Source organism: Dipodomys ordii, unplaced genomic scaffold, assembly GCF_000151885.1.
Source record: "Dipodomys ordii isolate 6190 unplaced genomic scaffold, Dord_2.0 Scaffold44, whole genome shotgun sequence".
Classification (NCBI taxonomy): domain Eukaryota; kingdom Metazoa; phylum Chordata; class Mammalia; order Rodentia; family Heteromyidae; genus Dipodomys; species Dipodomys ordii.
The window spans coordinates 9,040,501-9,060,464 of NW_012267260.1; the positions used below are offsets into that span (position 1 = coordinate 9,040,501).

At 55.6% G+C, this 19,964-nt stretch overlaps 1 protein-coding gene across 5 annotated transcripts in view; it reads right to left on the reverse strand.

The window, feature by feature from the left end:
* Positions 1 to 6,729: 6,729 nt before the first annotated feature.
* Positions 6,730 to 19,964, reverse strand: part of Foxp4 (forkhead box P4) — a 42,299-nt gene continuing 29,064 nt past the window's right edge. For 4 of the 5 annotated variants that reach the window (XM_013019252.1, XM_013019247.1, XM_013019251.1 and 1 more), the window contains 12 exons: positions 18,510 to 18,657; positions 18,168 to 18,381; positions 17,886 to 17,990; positions 17,109 to 17,196; positions 15,878 to 15,961; positions 15,570 to 15,774; positions 15,413 to 15,489; positions 14,754 to 14,855; positions 9,969 to 10,090; positions 9,147 to 9,213; positions 8,604 to 8,773; positions 6,730 to 8,278 (listed from right to left, as the gene is read on the reverse strand). In XM_013019252.1, coding sequence (XP_012874706.1) covers positions 8,131 to 8,278; positions 8,604 to 8,773; positions 9,147 to 9,213; positions 9,969 to 10,090; positions 14,754 to 14,855; positions 15,413 to 15,489; positions 15,570 to 15,774; positions 15,878 to 15,961; positions 17,109 to 17,196; positions 17,886 to 17,990; positions 18,168 to 18,381; positions 18,510 to 18,657 — 1,530 coding nt within the window. In that variant the 3' untranslated portion in view covers positions 6,730 to 8,130. The remainder of the gene's footprint in view (positions 8,279 to 8,603; positions 8,774 to 9,146; positions 9,214 to 9,968; positions 10,091 to 14,753; positions 14,856 to 15,412; positions 15,490 to 15,569; positions 15,775 to 15,877; positions 15,962 to 17,108; positions 17,197 to 17,885; positions 17,991 to 18,167; positions 18,382 to 18,509; positions 18,658 to 19,964) is intronic. The other variant, XM_013019248.1, reaches the window with a different exon arrangement.

Genomic DNA, 19,964 nt, shown 5'->3' on the forward strand with positions numbered 1-19,964 from the left:
AGAAGATTCTTTTGGCTTTTACCATTAATTTTCCTCCCCCTCTCCCCTCTTCCTTCCTTCCTCTTTTTCTTTCTCTCTCTCCCTCTTTTTTTGTTGCTGATAGCTGCTTGTCTTGCTTGCTCAGCTGATCCTCTTCTCCCACTTGAACCATGATTTGCTGGTTGTTTTGTAGATGGTGTCTTGAAGATTTTATTTTTTTTTAATTTTTTATTTATTTTTTTGGGTCTGGTCCTGGGGCCTGAACTCTGGGCCTGGGCGCTGTCCCTCAGCTCTTCAGCTCAAGGCTAGCACTCTACCACTTGATCCACAGCGCCACTTCTGGCTTTTTCTCTTATGTGGTGCTGAGGAATCGAACCCAGGGCCTCATGCATGCAAGGCAAGTGCTCTACCACTGAGCCACCTTCCCAGCCCCCGAAGATTTTATGTTTTGAACCTCAGTCCTCCAGGTCACAGCCTTCTGAGTCGCTAGGATTACAAGCCTGAGCCGTTGGTTCCCGGCTGCATTGCTACATCTAAAATTTTCAATTTAGGTGCCCGTGGAAGTCTCACTGTGTAAGACACAGGTTGAGTTCCCACTCATGGCCCTTCTGTGTGGCTTTCCCCTTGTCCCTGCTCCCTACCTCTGAGCTGGTAACTGAGTCATCCTCTTACTTAGGACTCGATCAGCACTAAGTGAGGTGGTAACTGAGTCATCCTCTTACTTAGATGCGATCAGCACTAAGTGTTATTTACTAAAAAGTGATGTGTTATGATGGCTTTTCTTTCAATATTTTTCTCTTTGGAGTTAATTCTCCCTCTCCACCTGCCTTGGCTATATCAGGGTTGAGTTCAACACTTCAAGCTTGCTAGGAAGACACTCTACACGTGAGCCATACTCCCAGTTGTTTTTGTTTTTGTTTTTTTTTTTTTATAATTTTGCAGGTCGGGTCTCTTTAATTTTGCTCAGCCTGGGTAGAGTGACCAAAGCCCTGTGTAGTCGGGATCACAGGTGCACACCACCACACGTGGCTAACTCAGCTACTGAGGAGCTGAGATTCTAGACAGGCTCTACTGCACCTGGCCCTCTCCTGGCTCTCTGAGGTGGTTGTGTGTGTGTGTGTGTGTGTGTGTCCTGGGGCTTGAACTCAGGGCCTGGGCACTGTCCCTGAGCTTCTTTTGCTCAAAGCTAGCACTCTACCACTTGAGCCACGGCCCCACTTCTGGCTTGTAGGACCTTCCTGCCTGGACTGGCTTCGAACTGTGATCCTCAGATCTCAGCCTCCTGAGTAGCTAGGATGACAGGCGTGAGCCACCAGCACCTGGCTTAGTTTTATTCCTACAAATGATTGATTCGGCCCACAGGAGTAGAGCGCACTGCTGCAAGCTCACATGCTCTGCATTCCAGATATTTCATCTTTTGGAAGAACTTCCTGGGGACTCTGCTCTGGGAATGAGTTCCCCGACCTCTTCTTTACCTTGACCCCCAGCTTCCTGTGGCTTGTGGTTAGGGGACACATCCTCCACCCTCTCATCGGGAAAAGCCATGATCGGGACCTGGGGTTTGAGAATTTGCAGGTCTCCACATGTCACCCCCCTCCCCCGCCCCTGCCCTCAACATTTAATTAATAGCTTGACCAGGTGCAATTTTAGGTTGGAATTAATTTTCCCTTTGAACGTCAATGTTAAAGGCAAGCCTACATTATTTTCTCCCACAGAATGGTTGAGCAATCCAATGTTATTCTGTCCTCATCTTTTTATGTGCCTCGAGTTTTTCTCTGAAAGTTTCTAAGATCAGTGTTTTTGATTCCAGGCTTCTGAAATTCTGTGCTGGCATTCTTTGGTGAGAGAATATTTCTGTTTTCTCTTCGGAAACATGTTTATCAATTGTGGAATAGGCTCTTGAATTATTTCTCCCCTCCTTCCTTCTCTTCTCTCCCTTCCTTCCCTTACCCTCCCCTCCTCCTTTCCCTCCCAGCCTTCTCCCCTCTTCCTCCCTCATTTTCCTTCCTTCCTTCCTTCCCTCCCTTCTTTCCCTTTTCCTTATACCCCTTCCTCTTTTCCCATTGCTAAACTGCCCAGGCTGGCCTCAGTCTTGGCCTCAGGTGATCCTCTCTTACCTCAGCCTCTGGAGTAGCCCGCACAGTTGCTACCTACACCACCAGGTCTACCACTTGAACCACACTTCACTTCTGGCTTCTTGGTGGTTCCTTGAAGAAAAGAGTCCCATGAATTTGTCTGTCTGGGCTGGCTTTGGGCCATGATCCTCAGATGTCAGCCCCTCCTAAGTAGCTAGGATTACAGGCGTGAGCCACTGGTACTTGGCAAATCTACAAAATGTTGAAAAGAAAACAAAGCTCCTGCCATTTCCTTTGTCCACAAAAATTTTATTTTTGTCTGGAGCCGAAGTCCAGACCTCTGAGGTGTGCAGGCAGCTAGCTGTCCGCCATCGGACTCCAGCCGTGCTCTCCAGGTCTAGTCCTGTCCTGTGGGGGGCTGGGAGGCAGAGGCCCTTCCAGACACTAGGCCTTTCACAGCGTCTCCACCCATGCACCTCCCAAGCTCAGCTCAAAGCCGGCATCGGACATGAAGCATCATTGGGGCGCCAGGGCAGCCGCGGAGACCCTTTTCCAGCTCCCCCGCCCAGCGGGCTGTCCCTCTTCTGCTCCCAGACTTCTCTGTCCAAGGATTGTGTGTTCCCCTTCTTTAATCCACCCCACACCCGCAGCCTCAGCCTGGTGCTTTGTCTGCTGCTTTGTCCTCGATCAATTTTGAATGTGTGAGTGATCGGCCTCACAGTTCTACTTCAGTATTTGTCTATTTTTATTCCTCCCTCTGCCACTTTCTTCCTTGTCACCATATTAATGACAATTTTCATCAGAAGCTCTTTAAATAATTTAGACTCTCAGAAGAATTCTAGGTGGCTTCTGTATTCAAGGGTTGCTTAGATGAAAAGCAGGTGAAGGACTTTTTTTTTTTTTGCAGGCAGCTTTATCTTGTTTCATTTCTTTACATATTGCTCTGTGTGTGTGTGTGTGTGTGAGTGCTAGTCCTGGAGCTTGAACTCAGGGTCTGGGCAGAGTTTTTTTTTGCTCAAGGCTAGCACTCTACAACTTTGAGCCTCAGTTCCACTTCCGGCTTTCTGGTGGCTAACTGGAGGTAAGAGTCTCACTGATTTTCTTGTCTCAGCTGGCTTGGAACCGTGATCCTCAGGTCTCAGCCTCCTGTGTAGCTGGGGTTATGTGTGTGAGCCACCAGTGCCTGGCATGGTCTGGTATTTTTTTTTTTTTTTTTTACTGAGAACTCCCCACCCCAGAAACCCCTGGGTGCTCAGTGTTTGTGCCCTCACTCCTCTGCACCTGCGCCCCCCCCACCCCCTCCCATCTGCCCAGGCCCTCCTCTCCTGGCTGTTTTTCTGAACTTTTTATCCTGTGGATGCAGACTGCGGGCTAGGGGAGGGTCAGGGCCTGTGTGTGGCACATGACCATGGGGATGGCCAGGTTGATTGCCTGAGATGCTAAACCATTAAAGGGGCCTTGGCAAAGACCTATGTGAATAACAGTGTGTGTGTGTGTGTGTGTGTGTGTACTCTCAGGAGTGTGCTGTTAGTCTGTGCACGTGAACACGTGTGGGTCCTGGTGAATTCACACTACACACAAGGGCCTTTCTGTGTGCCCTGGCTCAGTCTTCCCTCGGGACACCGCTTGCGTTATTTTCGTGGGGCCTTTTGGCCTCATTCTCTGTCCTTCAGTGACTGTGCCAAGCACCAATTTACCTCACTCCACCTAGGGACAAACAGTAGCTGGGGAACTCAGAAGCCATGGCCTAATTTTTGGCTCTGAGGTGCTTTGTCCCTCAGTTTCCCCACCAGGCATCTCTAAAGAAACAGTGGGTGGCCGGGCGCTGGTGGCTCACGCCTGTAATCCTAGCTACTCAGGAGGCTGAGATCTGAGGATCGCGGTTCAAAGCCAGCCCGGGCAGGAGAGACCGTGAGACTCCTATCTCCAATAAACCACCAGAAAACCGGAAGTGGCCCTGTAGCTCAAGTGGTAGAGCGCTCGCCTTGAGTTGAAGAGCTGAAGGACAGCGCCCAGGCCCAGAGTTCAAGCCCCACGACCGAAAAAAAAAAAAAAAAAAGAAACAGTGGGTGGGGGAGGAGGGAAGCCAGGACTAAGCATTGCACCCCTGTACCCTCTCCCTGTGCAAACATGGCTAGTGCTCTGCTGCCCTCTGACCCCGTGTGTTCCCACCGGTGGGAAATGAAAATAATCCCAGCATCTAATTCGGAGGTGCAGTGACTGCAAGACAGTCTGGCATACAGTGAAAGCTCATTCAGTGCTAATGATTACTATTAAAAAATAGTAGAAGCCAGGCGTGGTGGTGCACACCTAAAATTCCAGCTTGGGAAGGTGAGGCTAAGGTGGGGTGACAAGTTTGAGACCAGCTTGGGCTACAAAGTGTGCCTCACACTCAAATACGTCAACACAAAACAAACCCCAGACTCCCTTCATTGTCTGCTCTCTCTGGTCTGGCTACTCCCACTCTCCTCCTCTTCCCTCCCTCGGGTCTTCTCTATTTTCTACTCTAGTGCTTCCTGGTCACAAGCTGCGACTGGGAAGGGCCAAATGGCACATGGAGCTCTTTGCATCCTAGGCTGGGCGCAGACTCCGCACAGGTCCCCCTCAGTCCAGCTGTTGTCCACAGGAGCAGGTCTGCTTTGTCCGAAGCGCCCTCTGCTGGCCACTAGCTGATGGTCTTAGGCAAGGGTGGCGTTAATGACAGAACTGGGGACGACTTCCAGGTCCTTCTGAATCAGAGGCCTGTGTGTGTGTGTGTGTGTGTCGGCCCCACACAGCACCCAGGAAGGTAACAGTGCTCCAATGACTTGACAATCTCAACCCACCCAGGCAGTGGTCCACAGCAGCCTCTGGGCCTTACACTGCAAGCCTCTCTCCTCTCCTTGCCTGAGACAGACCCCAACCCCCCTACCCCCCAACAAAAACCCTGACTGGACATTTGGGCATAGTCCCATGGGAAAAAGATTCTAGTTTCTGGTTTTGTCAGTCCTGGGGCTTCCACTCTGGGCCTGGGTGCTATCGCTAGCACTCTACTACTTGACTCACTTCGTTTTCTGGTGGCTCATTGGAGGTAAGAGTCATGGACTGGGGCTGGGAAGGTGGCTCAGTGGTAGAGCACCTGCCTTGCATGCCTGAGGCCCTGGGTTCGATTCCTCAGCACCACATAAGCAAAAAGAAAAAAGCCGGAAGTGGCGCTGTGGCAGAGCTCTCGCCTAGAGCTGAAGAGCTGAGGGACAGCGCCCAGGCCCAGAAAAAAAAAAAAGTCTTTGAACCAAGATCCTCAGAGCTCAGCCTCCTGAGTAGCTGGGATGACAGGCGTGAGCCACTGGCGCCCGGCTCAAAAGATTCCAGTTTTCCAGCTCTTTGCAGGACTTCAGCTGAAGCAGGAGAAATGGAAGCTGGGCAGCTGGGAGCTCAGGCCTGAGAGCAGGGGTGTGTCTGTTTTGTCCCTTTAAGAGTCTGCTGCACTGGAGGGTTGGGGATTTAGCTAGTGGCCAAGTGCAAGGCCTCAGCTCTGCAGCCAAACAAAGTCTGGATTGGGAAGTCATAGTAGAGACAGTGGGGGAGCTGGGCGCCTAAGCCAAGGCCTCTGAATTCTCAGGGCTTGAGGGGCGAGCAGAGCCATGGGTGATGGTTTCATAGCATTGCACAAAGAGCTTGTTCCGGTGCACAGGGGGTGTGGTCTCACAAGAGGGGTGCGGGGGGGCACAGATTTCTCTAATGTCCAGGGCAAGCTAATGGGACCCCCCAAGAGGGGGAGTCCCAACATCATTTGGGGTATGAGGATGAGACAGGCCTTGTGCAAGTATGCCAAGGACTAGGGCGGGAGAGCAGGGAGGCTGGGGAGGGAGCTGTGGGGACCCGGATGGTGGAAAAGGAGACAGCAGATAGACGTCCCCACCCAAGACCCTGGGGGGAGGGCCCACAAGGTGACCTTGGTGCTGGGAGAGACCTGGCAGTAGGTGGGAAGCGGGATGAGGCGGTTGCTACTGAGTGTCTCGGACAGCCTCCGTCTCCTGACTGCCCCGCGTCCACTGAAAGCATTCAAGAAGCACCTCTCCTAGCCGAGTACCACTGGCTCACACCTGTAATCCTAGCTGTTCAGGAGGCTGAGATCTGAGGATTGAGGCTTGAAGCCAGGCCGGGCAGAAAAGTCTGTGAGGGCTAGAAACAGCCGTGGCTTGAGTGGTAGAACACAGGCCTTGAGCAAAAACGTTGAGAAGCAGTGCCCAGGCCCTGAGTTCAAGCCCCAAGACTGGTGTACGCATATAAAAACGTCCTTCCCAACTCCCAGTCACCAGAGCCACAGGAGCCACGAGCACGAACCCGCTTACATTGTTGGCATGCCACCCACCCCTGTGCCGGGGCACTGGGGCCTGAGCACTTGGCCCTCTGATGACGTGGATGGCAGCCCAGGAGGGCATGGGTGACATCTCTGTAGCCATCTCGTACCTACCATGCTGGCTGAAAGCACCAAACACTTGGGCAGAAACCAGAATCTCACCCAGAAAGAACTGAGGCCAGAGGCTTGGGCTGTGGGAGAAAGGAGGGAGAGGCCTGGGGAACGGTCTGTGGGTTCAGGTACATACCTGGCTCCCTCCTGCAGGAGCCCCACCCCCACCCCGCCTCGCTTGGCGACACACACAGGGCCAGGAAATAGAGGACGTTTAATATTTCTGTGCAGGTCGAATGGAGCACAGGTGGGGTACATGGGGGGAGGCTCTTGCCTCACGGGGGGAGGGTCTGTGCAGGGGTATGGGGTTTGCTTGGGAGAGATCCAAGGAGTCTTCTCAGCCAAGGGCCAGGCAGGGTGCTCAGTGTATCCCCCGCACACCTCGTCCTTGGTTTTGGTTCGGGGTCCCCCATAGGGGGTTGGTGGAAAGTCCCACATTTCCAGCTCTTTTGCTAGAATCCACGCTCCCAGTGGGATGGGGGACTTGGTCCTAAAAAGAGAGGGGTCCGGGAGCCCCCAGGAAGCAGCCCAGAGTCGGGAGCCAGAGCTCTGTCTCCTCCCTCCTTTCCCCAGGCGGGGCAAGGGCAGAGGGGAGGAAGGGGAGCAGAGCCCCCAGCCTCTAATGAGTCCCAGGGTCCTCGGGTGGGATTGAGGAGGGGCGGAGGGAGAGGGTCTTGCCACCAACAGACACTGTAAACTTTGGTTTAAAAACAATAAGTTAAGTGGAGGGGCTGGGCCAGGGAGGGGCAGTAGGTATTCAGTAGGCGACAAAGGAAAAAGCCAACAAAAAGTTTTGGTTTTTGCTTCCGGCATAAGAAAGGTCTTTGGTCATCCATTTTAACTAGGGGATGGGGTAAGGGGGCTGGGGAGGGGGGTGGTGTAAGGACTGCAGTGGGGGGGCATCTCCAGCCAGTCCTGGGGCGAGGCTGGATTTCAGCCTGGCTTCCCCTGTGCCACGGTGGATGTTTCTAGAGTCTATCAGATGGCGCTCAGGCTGCAGGGGTGACCCGACTCCACCTGCCACAGCACCCAGCAACCAGTACGGGCATGGGGGCCAGCCTCAGTCCAGTCTCAGAACAGAGGGGCCCAGGGGCTGGTCTGAAGGTCCACACCCTACCCAGGGTCAGGGCTAATTAGGGTTACAGAGCAAATCTTCACAGTACAGAAAAGACAGGGGGAGGGGGTGGGCACAGAGGAGGGGGGCCCCCTCCGGACAGAAACCATTGCCAGAGCCAGGCCAGGGGCGGGGAGTGAGGGGGCTCAGCCCCGCCTGCGGGTGTCCATGGCACTGAGGGGCCTGTAGGGGGCGCTGGTGGGGAGGAGGGCCCTGCTGCTGCTGCTGCTGGTGGTTGGGGGAAGCGGTGTTCAGGTGTGGGGGAGGGTTGGAGAGGGCCAGACCCTCCATGTCCTCTACCGGTCCCAGACCAGGGGTCCTATGTCCCCAAGTGTTTGTCGGTCAGGTCGTCTTGGGAGCTAGCTCAGGCCTCGGCCACCTGAGTCCTGGAAGTGCCTTGAGGTTGGAGGGGCTGTGGAGTGGGGTAGATGGACCCAGGGTCTGAGCAGTTGGGGGAGGGGGGGGGCGCGTGGTATCTCACCCCTGCCCTGCCCACCCCCTCCAGACCCTTAGGACAGCTCCTCTCCTGGCAGCTCTTCCTCCAGGTCCCTGTCTTCGGGGGGTCCCACGATGCTAGGAGTGGGGGGCACCAAGGCGGGCCCAGGTCGCCGTTCCTCCCCCGCCTCTGTGGGCTCCTCCTTCACCTGCACCTGGTGGCTGCACAGAAGGGATGAGGTGGGGGAGGCAGGAGGGCGGTGTGGGGGTGGGCTCCACATCCCCTTGCCCCCAAATGTATCCCGAAGCCATGGGCCCTCCCAGAACAGCAACACCCCCGACTTTCCCAGAACACCCCAAAAAGAGGGTGTCAGGATGGAGTGGAGAGAGACACGGGGAGAAGCCATGGGGAGAGAGGGTGGACGCAGGGGGGAAGAACGAGGAGGGAGTGGAGAGCTGAGAGGCCTTGGAGGAGGAAAGAGGGAAGGGTCCTGGGGCAGGAAGGGCTTCCTCCCGGAGTCTGCGGGCTCCCTGTGACCTGTCTCACCTGTACTGGGGAGGGGAAAGGCGAGGAGGGCTGCTGCTGCCATTGCTGGGCAGTGGCTCCCCAGGGGCACCCCCATCGTCCTGGCTGAGGGGCAGGAGGCTGCTGGCGGAGCCCGGGTTCAGCATGCCAGGGCTGCTGAGAAGCGGGAAGCTGCTCTCTGCCAGGGCGGCCTGGGGGGGGGGGGAGGGAGAGAATGGTGGAGAGGAGGGGAGACGGATCTATCCAGGGGGGGGGGGGACACACAGGGCTGGGGTGATCAGCAGCTGAAGGAGGCGGCGCCTTCTCACCCTCCTCCTGCGTGTGCATCAGTCGCGTCACCACAGCTGCCAGGCCCAACTCGGCCTTGGGCATCCAGCTGCCCCTCCTAGGCCGAGGCCAGAGCTCTGACCTCCCACCTCCCTGTTTTCCTGGGCACCTGACCTGGCTAAACCCTCCCCCCGGGAGACGGAGAACGCGTCAGGAGGCAGCGGCTATGCCCTGTGTGCTGCCCAAACCCAGCCTTGAAAGGGCTGGACTGAAGCGGATGGGGCAAGGGACAGTCACCTGGTAGCTGGCATTAAGTGCTCCATAACTGAGACCGGAGATCATGTTCTTCACCAGGGTGGGGCTCCTGGGGAGAGAGGGGGGCTCCAGCTCACCCACGGCCCAACTAAGGGCAGGGCCACGCCGGGCTCTGTGTGGGTGTCAGCCTGGGAGTCCGGAGCAGGGTCCTTATTCCTGGCTCCCACCTGGCCCAGGAGGTAGCACCCCCCACCCCCCTCCCAGGCATCCGCTGCACCTGCTGGCTCTGGGACCTGTCCTGTCTGAGCACAGGATGCTTCCCAGTCTGTCTTCACAACTGGGCACCCTTGATGGCCTGTGTGCCTTCCCCTCCCCCCCAACCAATGAAATGAAGAGCTGAGGGCAGGTATCAGAGGTGGGCTCATGCTACGTGGACAGTGTGGACCCTCGGGGGCAGCAGACCCTCAGCCATGGTCCAGGTGATGGCAGATGGCATGTTATGTTCCAGCCCTGGCTGTGGGGACTCTGCCTCATTGTACCAGGTCCCTCTTGGCTACTTCTCTTGATCACAAGAAGCAAGGACAGTTAGGTGTCAGTGGCTCATGCCTGTAATCCTAGCTACTCGGGAGGCTGAGATCTGAGAACAGCGCTTCAAAACCAGCCTGGGAAGGAAAGTCTGTGAAACTTTTATGTCTAATTAACAAGCAAAAGCCAGAGTGGAGCTGTGGCTCTTGCTGTGAAGGACCAGCCTTGAATGAACATGCTAAGGGAGAGCACTCAGGTCCTCAGTTCAAGCCCCAGTATGGGCACACACACAAAAGGAAAAAGCAGTGGCAAGCGTCTGCTTTCAGGGGGTCCACGTACCCGGTCATCTTTGGCGGTCTCCGCTTCTGATACTCGCGTTCATCCACAGTCCACACAGCACCCTTGACGTTCTCCACACGGACGAAGCACTTGTGCAGGCTGAGGTTGTGGCGCACGGCATTCTGGGAGAGCAGGGGACAGGCGCTCAGAGGCAGCCACGGGGCCTGCTCTCCTCTCCATTCAGTGAGCGTTGAGGTGGCGTCCTCTAGCAGTCCCACGTCCCAGGTGGCAGTAGCCACTTTTCCCAGCACAGTGACAGCCACAGCCAGGGGGAAGGAAGGTCCCTCCCCTATCCATCCTGCCACCAGGGAGCCCCACTTCCTCTCACTGGCAGCCCACTTCGCTATCGGCCCCCTCTCCCTGCCACACTTTAGAAAACGCTGTTTGCCGACTAAATGACATCTAGGCAGCAGTGATTACTTTCCCTGTCATCACTGATCAAAGACGCGCGTGGCTGTGACTCAGAGCCGCGGATGGTGGGATGGTGACAGGGTATCCGGGAGCTGGCACCTGGGAGGCCCAGGACACAGCTCATCACGGGCACATGGAGCGCTCCCGTTGGATTCTGACAAGTTTGGAAGTCACTCATGACCTTCATGGTGATCTGCACCTACCCCTGGGAGACCAAGAGCCACAGCCTGGAGCGACTGCCTAATACACACTTGTAGAAATAAACCACCTGCTAACCGGGAAGGAGTGAATAGCTACAGGCAAGATGGAATGAGAGAGAGAGTGAGAGAGAGGAGAAGGGGAGGAGAGAAAGAAGACAAGAGAAGAGAAGAAAGAAGAAACGAGAGGAAAATCTGTCACCTTGTTCTTCCTCTCTCCTCCTGGCAAGGTAAATTCAGGAATTGAGGTCATCTGGCTTGTAGGTCACTTGGGTGACAGCAGGCTGGCTGGACCCAATTCCCCACTGACAGCCCAGGCTAGGGACCTAATCCATCTCCTGCTCCTCATCCTCAGTCCTGCCTGTGCACTCTGTCCTCAGATTTTCTGTCCCCTACCTCCAGCCTCCAATATCACCATCCTTGCCTTCGTGCCCCCACCCCCCGCCCCGTCTCTGTTACCTGTCCTCTGTCCACCCCCCCCATCTCTTCTTTACATTTTTAAGTGGGGAAGGAAACGGGCAGGGCGGGCAGCCGGTGCCCCTGGAGACCCCCCCTCCCTCTCTCCCTTCCAACTCTTGCCACTTGCAACTGGCCCGATTTCATTACCAATTTTAATTTGCCTCTAATTAAATCCTGTGTATTTTTCCGACTCGCTTGCTAATCCACGAGGGAGGCGGGCGGCTGGAGTGGAATCTCGTGGAGCGATAATTACAAAGGGCCTAATCACGCTGGGCTCCTGCCTTGGAATAAATTTGCCCGCATTACGGGGCTCCGATCCTCCGCTTTGCAAATGAGAATGACCCCAATTTCCGAGGATGGCCTCACCGGGGCTTTTTTCCCTCATTTCGAAGCCTGATTCGTGATGGGAGACTAATTCGTTACGCTAAAACATTAGCGGCAATTTAAGGGGTCTGGCGGGGGCTGCGTAAACAAAAGGACGGGCCCACAACACGGGTCCTGGGAGGGGATGGACATGCAGGCCAAGAGGACGAGGCCTCGGCAGATGGCAGCTCTGTCCCTGGAGCAGCAGCAGCTGGCCAGGCCCACACCCACTCACGGTCCTTCTGCCCTCGTCTGAAGCAAATGGCACCTGGGTGTGGGGTGGGGGCCAGAAAGGGTGAAGGAGAGAGGGTAAGAGGAAGATCAAATACCGTAGGGCAGGGAAGTGGTGGAAAGCAGAGGTCAGAGGGAAACTGTAGAAAGAGAATACTTCACAAGTAACACAAATGAAGTGTGGCTTTAAAAAAAGAAAAAGAAAACAAAACCCCTTGAGTCCAGAGCCGGTGTCTCAACACCTATAATCCTAGCTACTCAGGGGACTAAGATCTGCGGATCACAGTTGAAAGCCAGCCTGGGCAGGAACATCCTTAAGACTCCATTTCCAAAATGACTGGCAAAAAGCTAGACCGGAGGCGAGACTCAAGTGATAGAACTGAATAAGCAAGCCAAATGAACCCAAGGCCCTCAGTAATGGTAATATCAATCAATCAATCAGTCAACCCCCTTGAAAGTCAAAGTGGATCTTTTTTTTTTGTCGGTCGTGGGGCTTGAACTCTGGGCTTGGGTGTTGTCCCTCAGCTCTTCAGCTCAAGGTGAGCGCTCTACCACTTGAGCTACAGCGCCACTTCCGGTTTTCTGGTGGTTTATTGGAGATAGGAGTCTCACAGTGTCTCCTGCCCGGGCTGGCTTTGAACCGCAATCCTCAGAACTCAGCCTCCTGAGTAGCTAGGATTACAGGCGTGAGCCACCAGCGCCCGGCTTCAAAGTGGATCTTAAGCATAGACAAAATTTAGTCTGCCACTGGTAGTGCCCGGCACGGCAGCCTTGGGCAGCAGAGCACTGCTAACTGGGACGGCCACTCAGTCATTCACTCTGCCTAGCCTGGCTGGCTGCTTACTGCTAGTTAGGGAAGAGATTGAGGTGAAGGCAGACATGACCAATCCTGGGTGACCTGTTTTCAGCTCTTGATTGCAAGAGGAGACACAGGCAGACAATTCAAGGAGAGAAAAAGGTACTCTCCCCTAAGAGAAAAGGCTACTGGATGCAAATGAAGTTCTACATTCCACCTCAAAAGAGGCAAAGGATTAACAAACGGCAGCATCCAAATTAACGTTAGATCACAACTGTAGTCTTTCCTCTGTATAGAACCACCACTGCTAAAACCTAGTATCTGATCTGGCTTGAAGGGTGGAGATCAGCCCTGGTAGCCCCAAGAGGGCCAGGCTGGCTCAGAAAGAGGGTGAGACTGTGGTTGGCAGGAAATGACATCACTCATAGCCAATCAGAGCAGCTGCTCTAGCTATCTAGTCTCTCTTCCCAGGCTTTGGGGGCTAGGCATGGGGACCTGGGAGAATATGGAGCAGAACCTCCTCCTGCACTCTGCAGCTGCATACTCCAGGGCAGGGGCGGCTGGGGCCATGCAGACCCCACCTCGCCCTGGGCGCTGCGGGGGGGTGGGGGGGGTGGAAAGAGGCCTCCCAGTAACACTTGTTGAAATCTTGGGGGAGGGGAGAAGGATGAGCTTGTTTAAGTGCAGTTTCTAAACTGGCCAGCAGGGGGACTCGAAAGCCAGAGATTCAGAAAGGTTTAGCGATAGGGACACCCTCAGGTGTCCCTGCTGTATGGGCAGCACACACATGCATACGCACATGCACATGCACACGCGCGCGCACACACACACGCGTGCGCGCCCTATTTTGGCTATAAAAAATAAATGGCTTAGCACCCAAGCTCACATCTCTGTGTCCTATTTTTTCTAGGGGTTCCCCTCTTGCATTCCCCTGGTCTCTCAGGAAAACTCTTAATGACTGAAGGTGTTAAAATGACTAATTGGATAGAAACAATTATCTTCCTGCCACTGGTGGCAGAGCTGCGGAGTGTGAGTGGCTGTGTTTGTGTTTCAGAGTATGCTCCACTAGCCCCCATCCATGCCTGTTATCCCTGCCCCTCTCCCAGGTGGAACATTCAGCCAACCATCCAGATCTAAGCGTGGACTCACCACCAGCCTGCCCACTACTGCTTCTTGAGGCCCTACTGCATGGGGCTGGAGTCTGTGTACTAGAGCAGAACAACCGAGAAAAGAGAAAGACTGGTTTCCACAAAGGCAGGAACACAGAGGGGCCCTGGGAGCTCATGTTTGTAATCCTAGCTGAGCAGGAGGCTGAGATCTGAGGATCACGGTTCAAAGCCAGCTTGGCCAGGGAAGTCTGTGAGACTCTTATTTTCAATGAACCACCCAAAAGCTAAAAGTAGAGCTGCAGTTTTAAATAGTAGAGTGCTAGCTTTGAGCAAAAAAAAACAAAACAAACCCATCCAGGGTAACATCCAGGCCCTGAGTTCAAGCTCTAGAACCAGCTCAAAAAAAAGGAGGGGGGGAAGTAGATAAAGCTGGATAGTATCATTAAAAGACAGGGGAATGCCTGCTTTGCATGCATAAAGTTTTGGATTCAATCTTTTTTTTTGTTGGTCGTGGGGCTTGAACTCTGGGCCTGGGCACTGTCCCTCAGCTCTTCAGCTCAAGGCGAGCACACTACCACTTGAGCTACAGCGCCACTTTCGGTTTTCTGGTGGTTTATTGGAGATAGGAGTCTCATGGTCTCTCCTGCCCAGGCTGGCTTTGAACCGTGATCCTCAGATCTCAGCCTCCTGAGTAGCTAGGATTACAGGCGTGAGCCACCAGCGCCTGGCTTTGGATTCAATCTTGTAACGTACACACACATCTCTCCACAATCTCTCTCTCTCTCATGACTGTGCCTGGTAGTACATGCGCCTGTAAGTAATCCTAGCTACTTGGGAGGCTGAGGCAGGATCCTTCTGAGGATCTTCTTTTGAACCCAAGAGTTCAAGGCCAGCTTGGGCAACATGGTGAGTCTTTATCTCAAAGAAGAAAAAAAAGCTAGTCACGGAACAACACTCAGCAGCTCTTGCTGAGCTGGGGAGAGAGCCTTGGTCCTGCCTGAGGCTTGATGAGCTATTCATTTTCTTTTTTGGGAGGGGGGTGGTACTAGGGTTTGAACCCAGAGTCTCACTAGCCTTCTAGTGAGCCATATCCTGGCCCTGGCGGGCTGTTTCTGCAGAACTCAATGTTGAGAGGAGGAACTGTGAGTTAGTCTTGCCCTGGATGGGAGGGAGATGCCTGGGGTGCCGGGAGGGCAGGGGGAGGAGGCGTATACCTCACCTTCCAGGTGGCGGTGTTTCTGCGGAAATAAGCGAACATCCTGGTGAACCAGTTATAGATCTCATTCAGGGTCAGCTGCCTGTCAGGAGTTTCCAGAATGGCCTGTGGGTGAGAGAAGAGCAGAGACCCTCAATCTGGGCCTGGTAGGGTCTCACTCCCGTTTTCCTTCCCTCTGCCTGGGCCCTAACTAGCCAGCGTGGAGGAGAGTCACTGCAGGCAAGAGGATAGAGACGGGCAGATGTGGAGGTCCCCTGAGGGTCCGGGCCTGTCCAGCCAGCCTCCAGGAGCACAGGGGCTTCTGAGGACAGCTTCACACACCAGGTCCTGAGGGAGCACGAGAGTACAATTCTCAGCAGTGATGTCCGTGGGGTGGAGTCGATTGGGATTTTCCCAGAGCATGAAGGGGGACATGAGAATATATATAAGGTTCTGCGTATGTGCGTGTGCGTGTGTGTGTGCTGCCCGCTTATCACAAGTATATGCACATGGACATGACAGATGCCTGACAAATCTAGTGCGTGTGGGCAGTCAAATCAGTGTGCCCCTAGTCACCGTGCGACACGTGTGTGAGCAGCAGGTCTGCAGAAGGCAAGATGGAGGGCAGGGCAGGGCAGTGCCTCCGTGCCATTCCCCAGCCCTCCTCCACTCCCGCAGCTCACCTGGCGGATGAGGGAGGCGTAGGTGAAGGGGGGCCTGACGTCGGCGTTCTTGTAGAACTCATGATTCTGGGCCAGCTCTGGGGGAGACAGGCAGGGGTGAGGGCCCTGCGGGCGGCACCCCCCCTCCCCCAGCCCTGCTGCTCTAGCGCACCCTTACCTGAGGAGATGGGAGAGCAGAACTTGTCACTGCTTCTCCTGCGCGCTGGGCCCCCGCTGTGCAGGGAGGCAGAGCCCAGGCCAGGGGGCCGCAGGGGGGTGACAGGGGCAGCAGCCGAGGTTGGGGGGTGCACCAGGCCATCTGGGAATGGGTCTGCGGAGACGGTCACCTTGGAGAATGAGGAGGAGCCGGGGACTGGGTTCAGCTGTGAGCAATGGGGGAGGGGGGGCTGAGAACAGCACCAAGGGAGCTGAATGAAGGGCACAAGGGACTGTGGGGGGCTGGGGGGGAGCAGGGGGGTCACTCACGGGCTGGCTGAAGGGCTTGGGCTCAGAGGGCCGCATGTGCAGGTGCGCCATCATGGCCTGTAGCCGCTCACTCTCCTTGGCGAGCTGTGGAGAGGCAGCGGGGCGAGGTGAGCCTTGGGCTTCCTTTACCCAGTGCGCCAGCACTTGGGTAGGAGGGTTTTTGGGTCAGAAGACCCTTATGTACTTAGTGATTCACATACTCAGGTTCACACCTATAATCCTAGCTACTCAGGAGCTGAGATCTGAGGAGGACCATGGTTTGAAGCCAGGCTAGGCAGGAAAATCTGAGAGACATTTATCTCCAATTAAGCATCAAAAAGCCAGAAGCAGAGTTATGGCTCGAGTTATAGAGCACTAGCTTTGTGCAAAAAAGCTGAAGGACAGTGCCCAGTCCCACTACAAACAAATAAACTCATTAATTAATTCAATGGATCTTTTGCTGTAACCCTCTCTCGGGAGAGTGCTCTGTGCCTAGCAGATTGGCTGCTTGTTGGACTGTGCCCCGGAGCTTCAACCCAGGAGCCCGACTGCTGCCTAGGTTCTAGGCACAGCTCTGTCACTTGCCGGCAAAGCAACCACCAGAATGGCTTTCTGTGCTCTCTGTATACGAAATGGGATTAATGATCCAGGTGTGACCACACGAGGTTGCCTGCCCTGCATATTAGTTTTTATTTTGGAGGGAGGGGGACTGGTACTGGGACTTGAACTCAGCAGTAATGTTTCTTGGCTTTTCCACTCAAGGGTTAGCACGCTAACACTTGAGCCTTAACTCCCCTTCTGGCTTTTTGCTGGTTAATTGTTTTTTGTTTTTTTTTTTTCCCCCCAGGGCTGAGGACCGAACCCAGGGCCTTGTGCGCGCCGGGCGGGCGCCCTTCTGCTGGGCTAAACCCCCAGCCCCTTTGCTGGTTAATTGGAAATAAAGAATCTTTCACCTTTGTCCGTCTGGGCTGGCTTCGAATCGCTCCTCAGATCCCCACTTCCTAAGCAGCTAGGGTTGCAGGCATGAGCACCGTCGCCCAGCTTGTTATTTTTGTGTTTGTGTAGCCGAGTCTTTTCAGTTCCCCACTTTGGTTCACACTCAGAATTCAGCTGTCCTCACCTCATGCCAAGATAATTAAGACTTAGCATAGAACACTCCCACAAGACTATGGAGACCCTTCATGGAAAGCCCACACGATACTGGGCAGGGCCCAGCCCATTGTACCCCCACCCCTGCTCCATTGGGCCACACCTGGATCTCCAGCTGCTGGACCACCTGCATCTGCACACGACACTGGGCAGTGCTCCGGTCATCCAACGCATGCTCAGTGTTGAGGTGTCTTGGAGGGGAAAAGAGGCGGAGAAGAGAATGGGTCTGGGTTTTCCTGCTTCACCTCGCAACCCAACCTCCAATCCCACTCGCCTTTGGTCTGCAAAGCAGACAGACCAAGAGATACAAAGAAGAGAGAGAGGAAAAAAAAAGAAAAGAAAAGAAAAGAAAAACAGGGCAAAGGAGGAAGCCTTCTCGTCAGGCTCCTTTGATGTCTTTGCTAAAACTCAGCTACAGAGAGATCTAATTGCAAATGAACTAATTAAGTAAACCTCTGACGAAGCGTGAAAACAATTTGTTTGACCCTGATGCTGCATGGGTCCGGGAGACAGCAGAGTTAATCAGTCAGTGACAGCCTGGCACTGCGGTGGCAGCTGGCCGCCTGCTGCCAGCCGCCTGTCGGCCTCCCGCCCTGCCTGTCCGCGGCCCTCCCTCTCCAGGCGGTGGGGAGGGCGGCGAGTAGTGAAGTGCTTCCCCCTGAGACTCCCCCTTGTCTGGATAGGGATGGCAGGCTGCCAGCCAGGGAAAACAGAGGGGGAGGGGAGTGATGGGGGCCAAAGAAGAACCAGAACACCCCCTCCTGCTCCCCTTGCAGGGAAGACACAGGCTAGCTGGTGACCGAAGGCCCCAGAAAGGACAAGCTTGGTGGCAGGCTGGGGTGGGGAGCTGCTGCTGGGGAGGGGTCAGGGTGACACTTACTTGATAAACTGACCCAGGTCTTCGCACAGGGTCTCACAGCCTGGCCATTTGCACTCTCCATGTCCATAGAGGGGGTGGGAGCCGGGGGTCTCCTCATGGGAGGAGCTGGGGGGGGAGGCAGGAGGTAGTTGTGGTTAGAGACTCCCCCCTCCATGGCCCCAGCTCCCTGCTGGTGCTCTGGGAGACCGGGCCAACTTCTGGGTCCCTGAGCTCTCGCCTGGAGTCCTGGCCAGCCCGTGGGACAGGTCATTGCCTCCCGCTCCCACGCCACCCCCACTCTACCTGTCTCTCCGTGCTGTGAGCACAGTAGGTTGTCCGTTGGGCAGGGGGTGGTGGGAGAGGGGTGGGGAGACCTTGGGGGGGCTGGCAAACGAGGTAGCAGTAGCAGCTGTGCCGGCGAGGTCCAGCCCCTCCTGCCTGACGCTGTCCTCAGCAGGCTGTCCAGGGGCACCCTCGCCCTTCCACAGCTGGGGCAGATCCGTCGGGCACACGGCTGCTGCGGGAGAGATGGGGAGGCTGGCAGGGCCCGGGCCCATCCACAGCCCGCGTCTCACCTGGCTCGGGAGCTCAGGGATGGCGGGGGAGCTGGGGGTGGAGGGTGGGGGAGGGTGGGAGTGGGCTCACCTTGCGGGAGAGTCTGGAGGGGCCCTGACGCTTGGCTGGGCTGCAGGCTGACCAGCCCCTGTCTCTGCAGGTTGAGCAAGTGCTGCTGCTGTAACTGTTGTATCTGGAGGAGCTGCTGCTGGAAGGCCAGCTGCTTGTTCCCCAGCGCCTGGGAGGGGGCCCGAGGGGGTGGGCAGAGAGGGGCGCCGTTAGCCTCAGCCGCGCCATCTGGCCCCCACGCTGCGGCCACCCCCTCCCAGGGCCTGTCAGCCCCCGGAGCTGCCGTGGTGGCGTCCGCGGCTGCAGCTTCTCTGCTCCCGGCCCAGCTTCCATAGGGCTGCATGCCTCCTCACAGTAAACACACGCATGCACGCATGCACGCACGCGCGCGCGCGCAAACACACACAGCCAGACCCAGACACGCAGCACGAAGCCCTCCTTCCTTCCCCCTCCCTCCTCCGTGGCTCCGGCTCCCGAGCTACAGCTGTGCATCTGTAGGGAGGGGAGGAAGCTTGTCCTATCACCATGATCAATGAGTCCGTCAGGCTGGGACCACTCCTGCCTGGAGGGCATCCTTTCCACAGGCCCAGGGCCCCCTCCACTGGGGGGAGGTTCTGTCCCCGCATTCCTCCACCCCTAGATCCCATCCTTTCTTGCTTTTTGGACACAGGGTGGGGGGAGGGTGGGACTTGGTCGGGAGATCAGCTCATAGAGCAGTTCCACTACCATGGCACAAGCACACAGGGCTTCTGCGGATGGCTTCTGCCCCACCCCCTCCCTTCTTCAGGTCTTCTACATGCACTGACAAGTGAGCTGTCACCAAGCACTCTGAGTCCTGAGAGCCATGCATGCCCTGGGTGTTTGGAAGCAGGGTCATCACTGTCTGTCTGTCTGTCTGCCTGCCTGCCTGCCTGCCTGCCTGGGGTGGAGACTGGCTACTGAATAAGGAGACAGGAGGCTAAACCAACAGAGACTGATGATCTGGAACATTTGTAAGACGAAGGGTGGCTGAGGAGAGGATGGGGAAAGCCCTGGAAAGAGGCATTAGAGAACCTTAGGCTGCACTGTGGCCAGTTTCCGAGACATGGGTGGTGTCTGGGATGTGGGGAACCCGATGCAGTCACTGTGACCCAGATAGGGCAGGGGGTCTGGGCTGGGGAGTTCTGGAACAAGTTGGTGGGGCTGGGCAAGGCATTATAAGAAAGGACAGGTTGGGCACCATGGTTCATACCTGTAATCCTAATTACTCAGGAGACTGAGCTCCAGGATCACAGTTCTGGCAGGAAAGTCTATAAGACTCTTAACTACCAAAAAGCCAGAAGTGGAGCTGTGGTTCAAGTGGTAGAGCACTAGCCTTGAGTAAAGGACAGCACCCGGACCCTAAGTTCAAGCTCTACTGTGTACACAGACAAGCGTGCGCACACACGCACGCACACACACACACAAACACACAGAGAAAGCAGCTTAGGCTTCTGC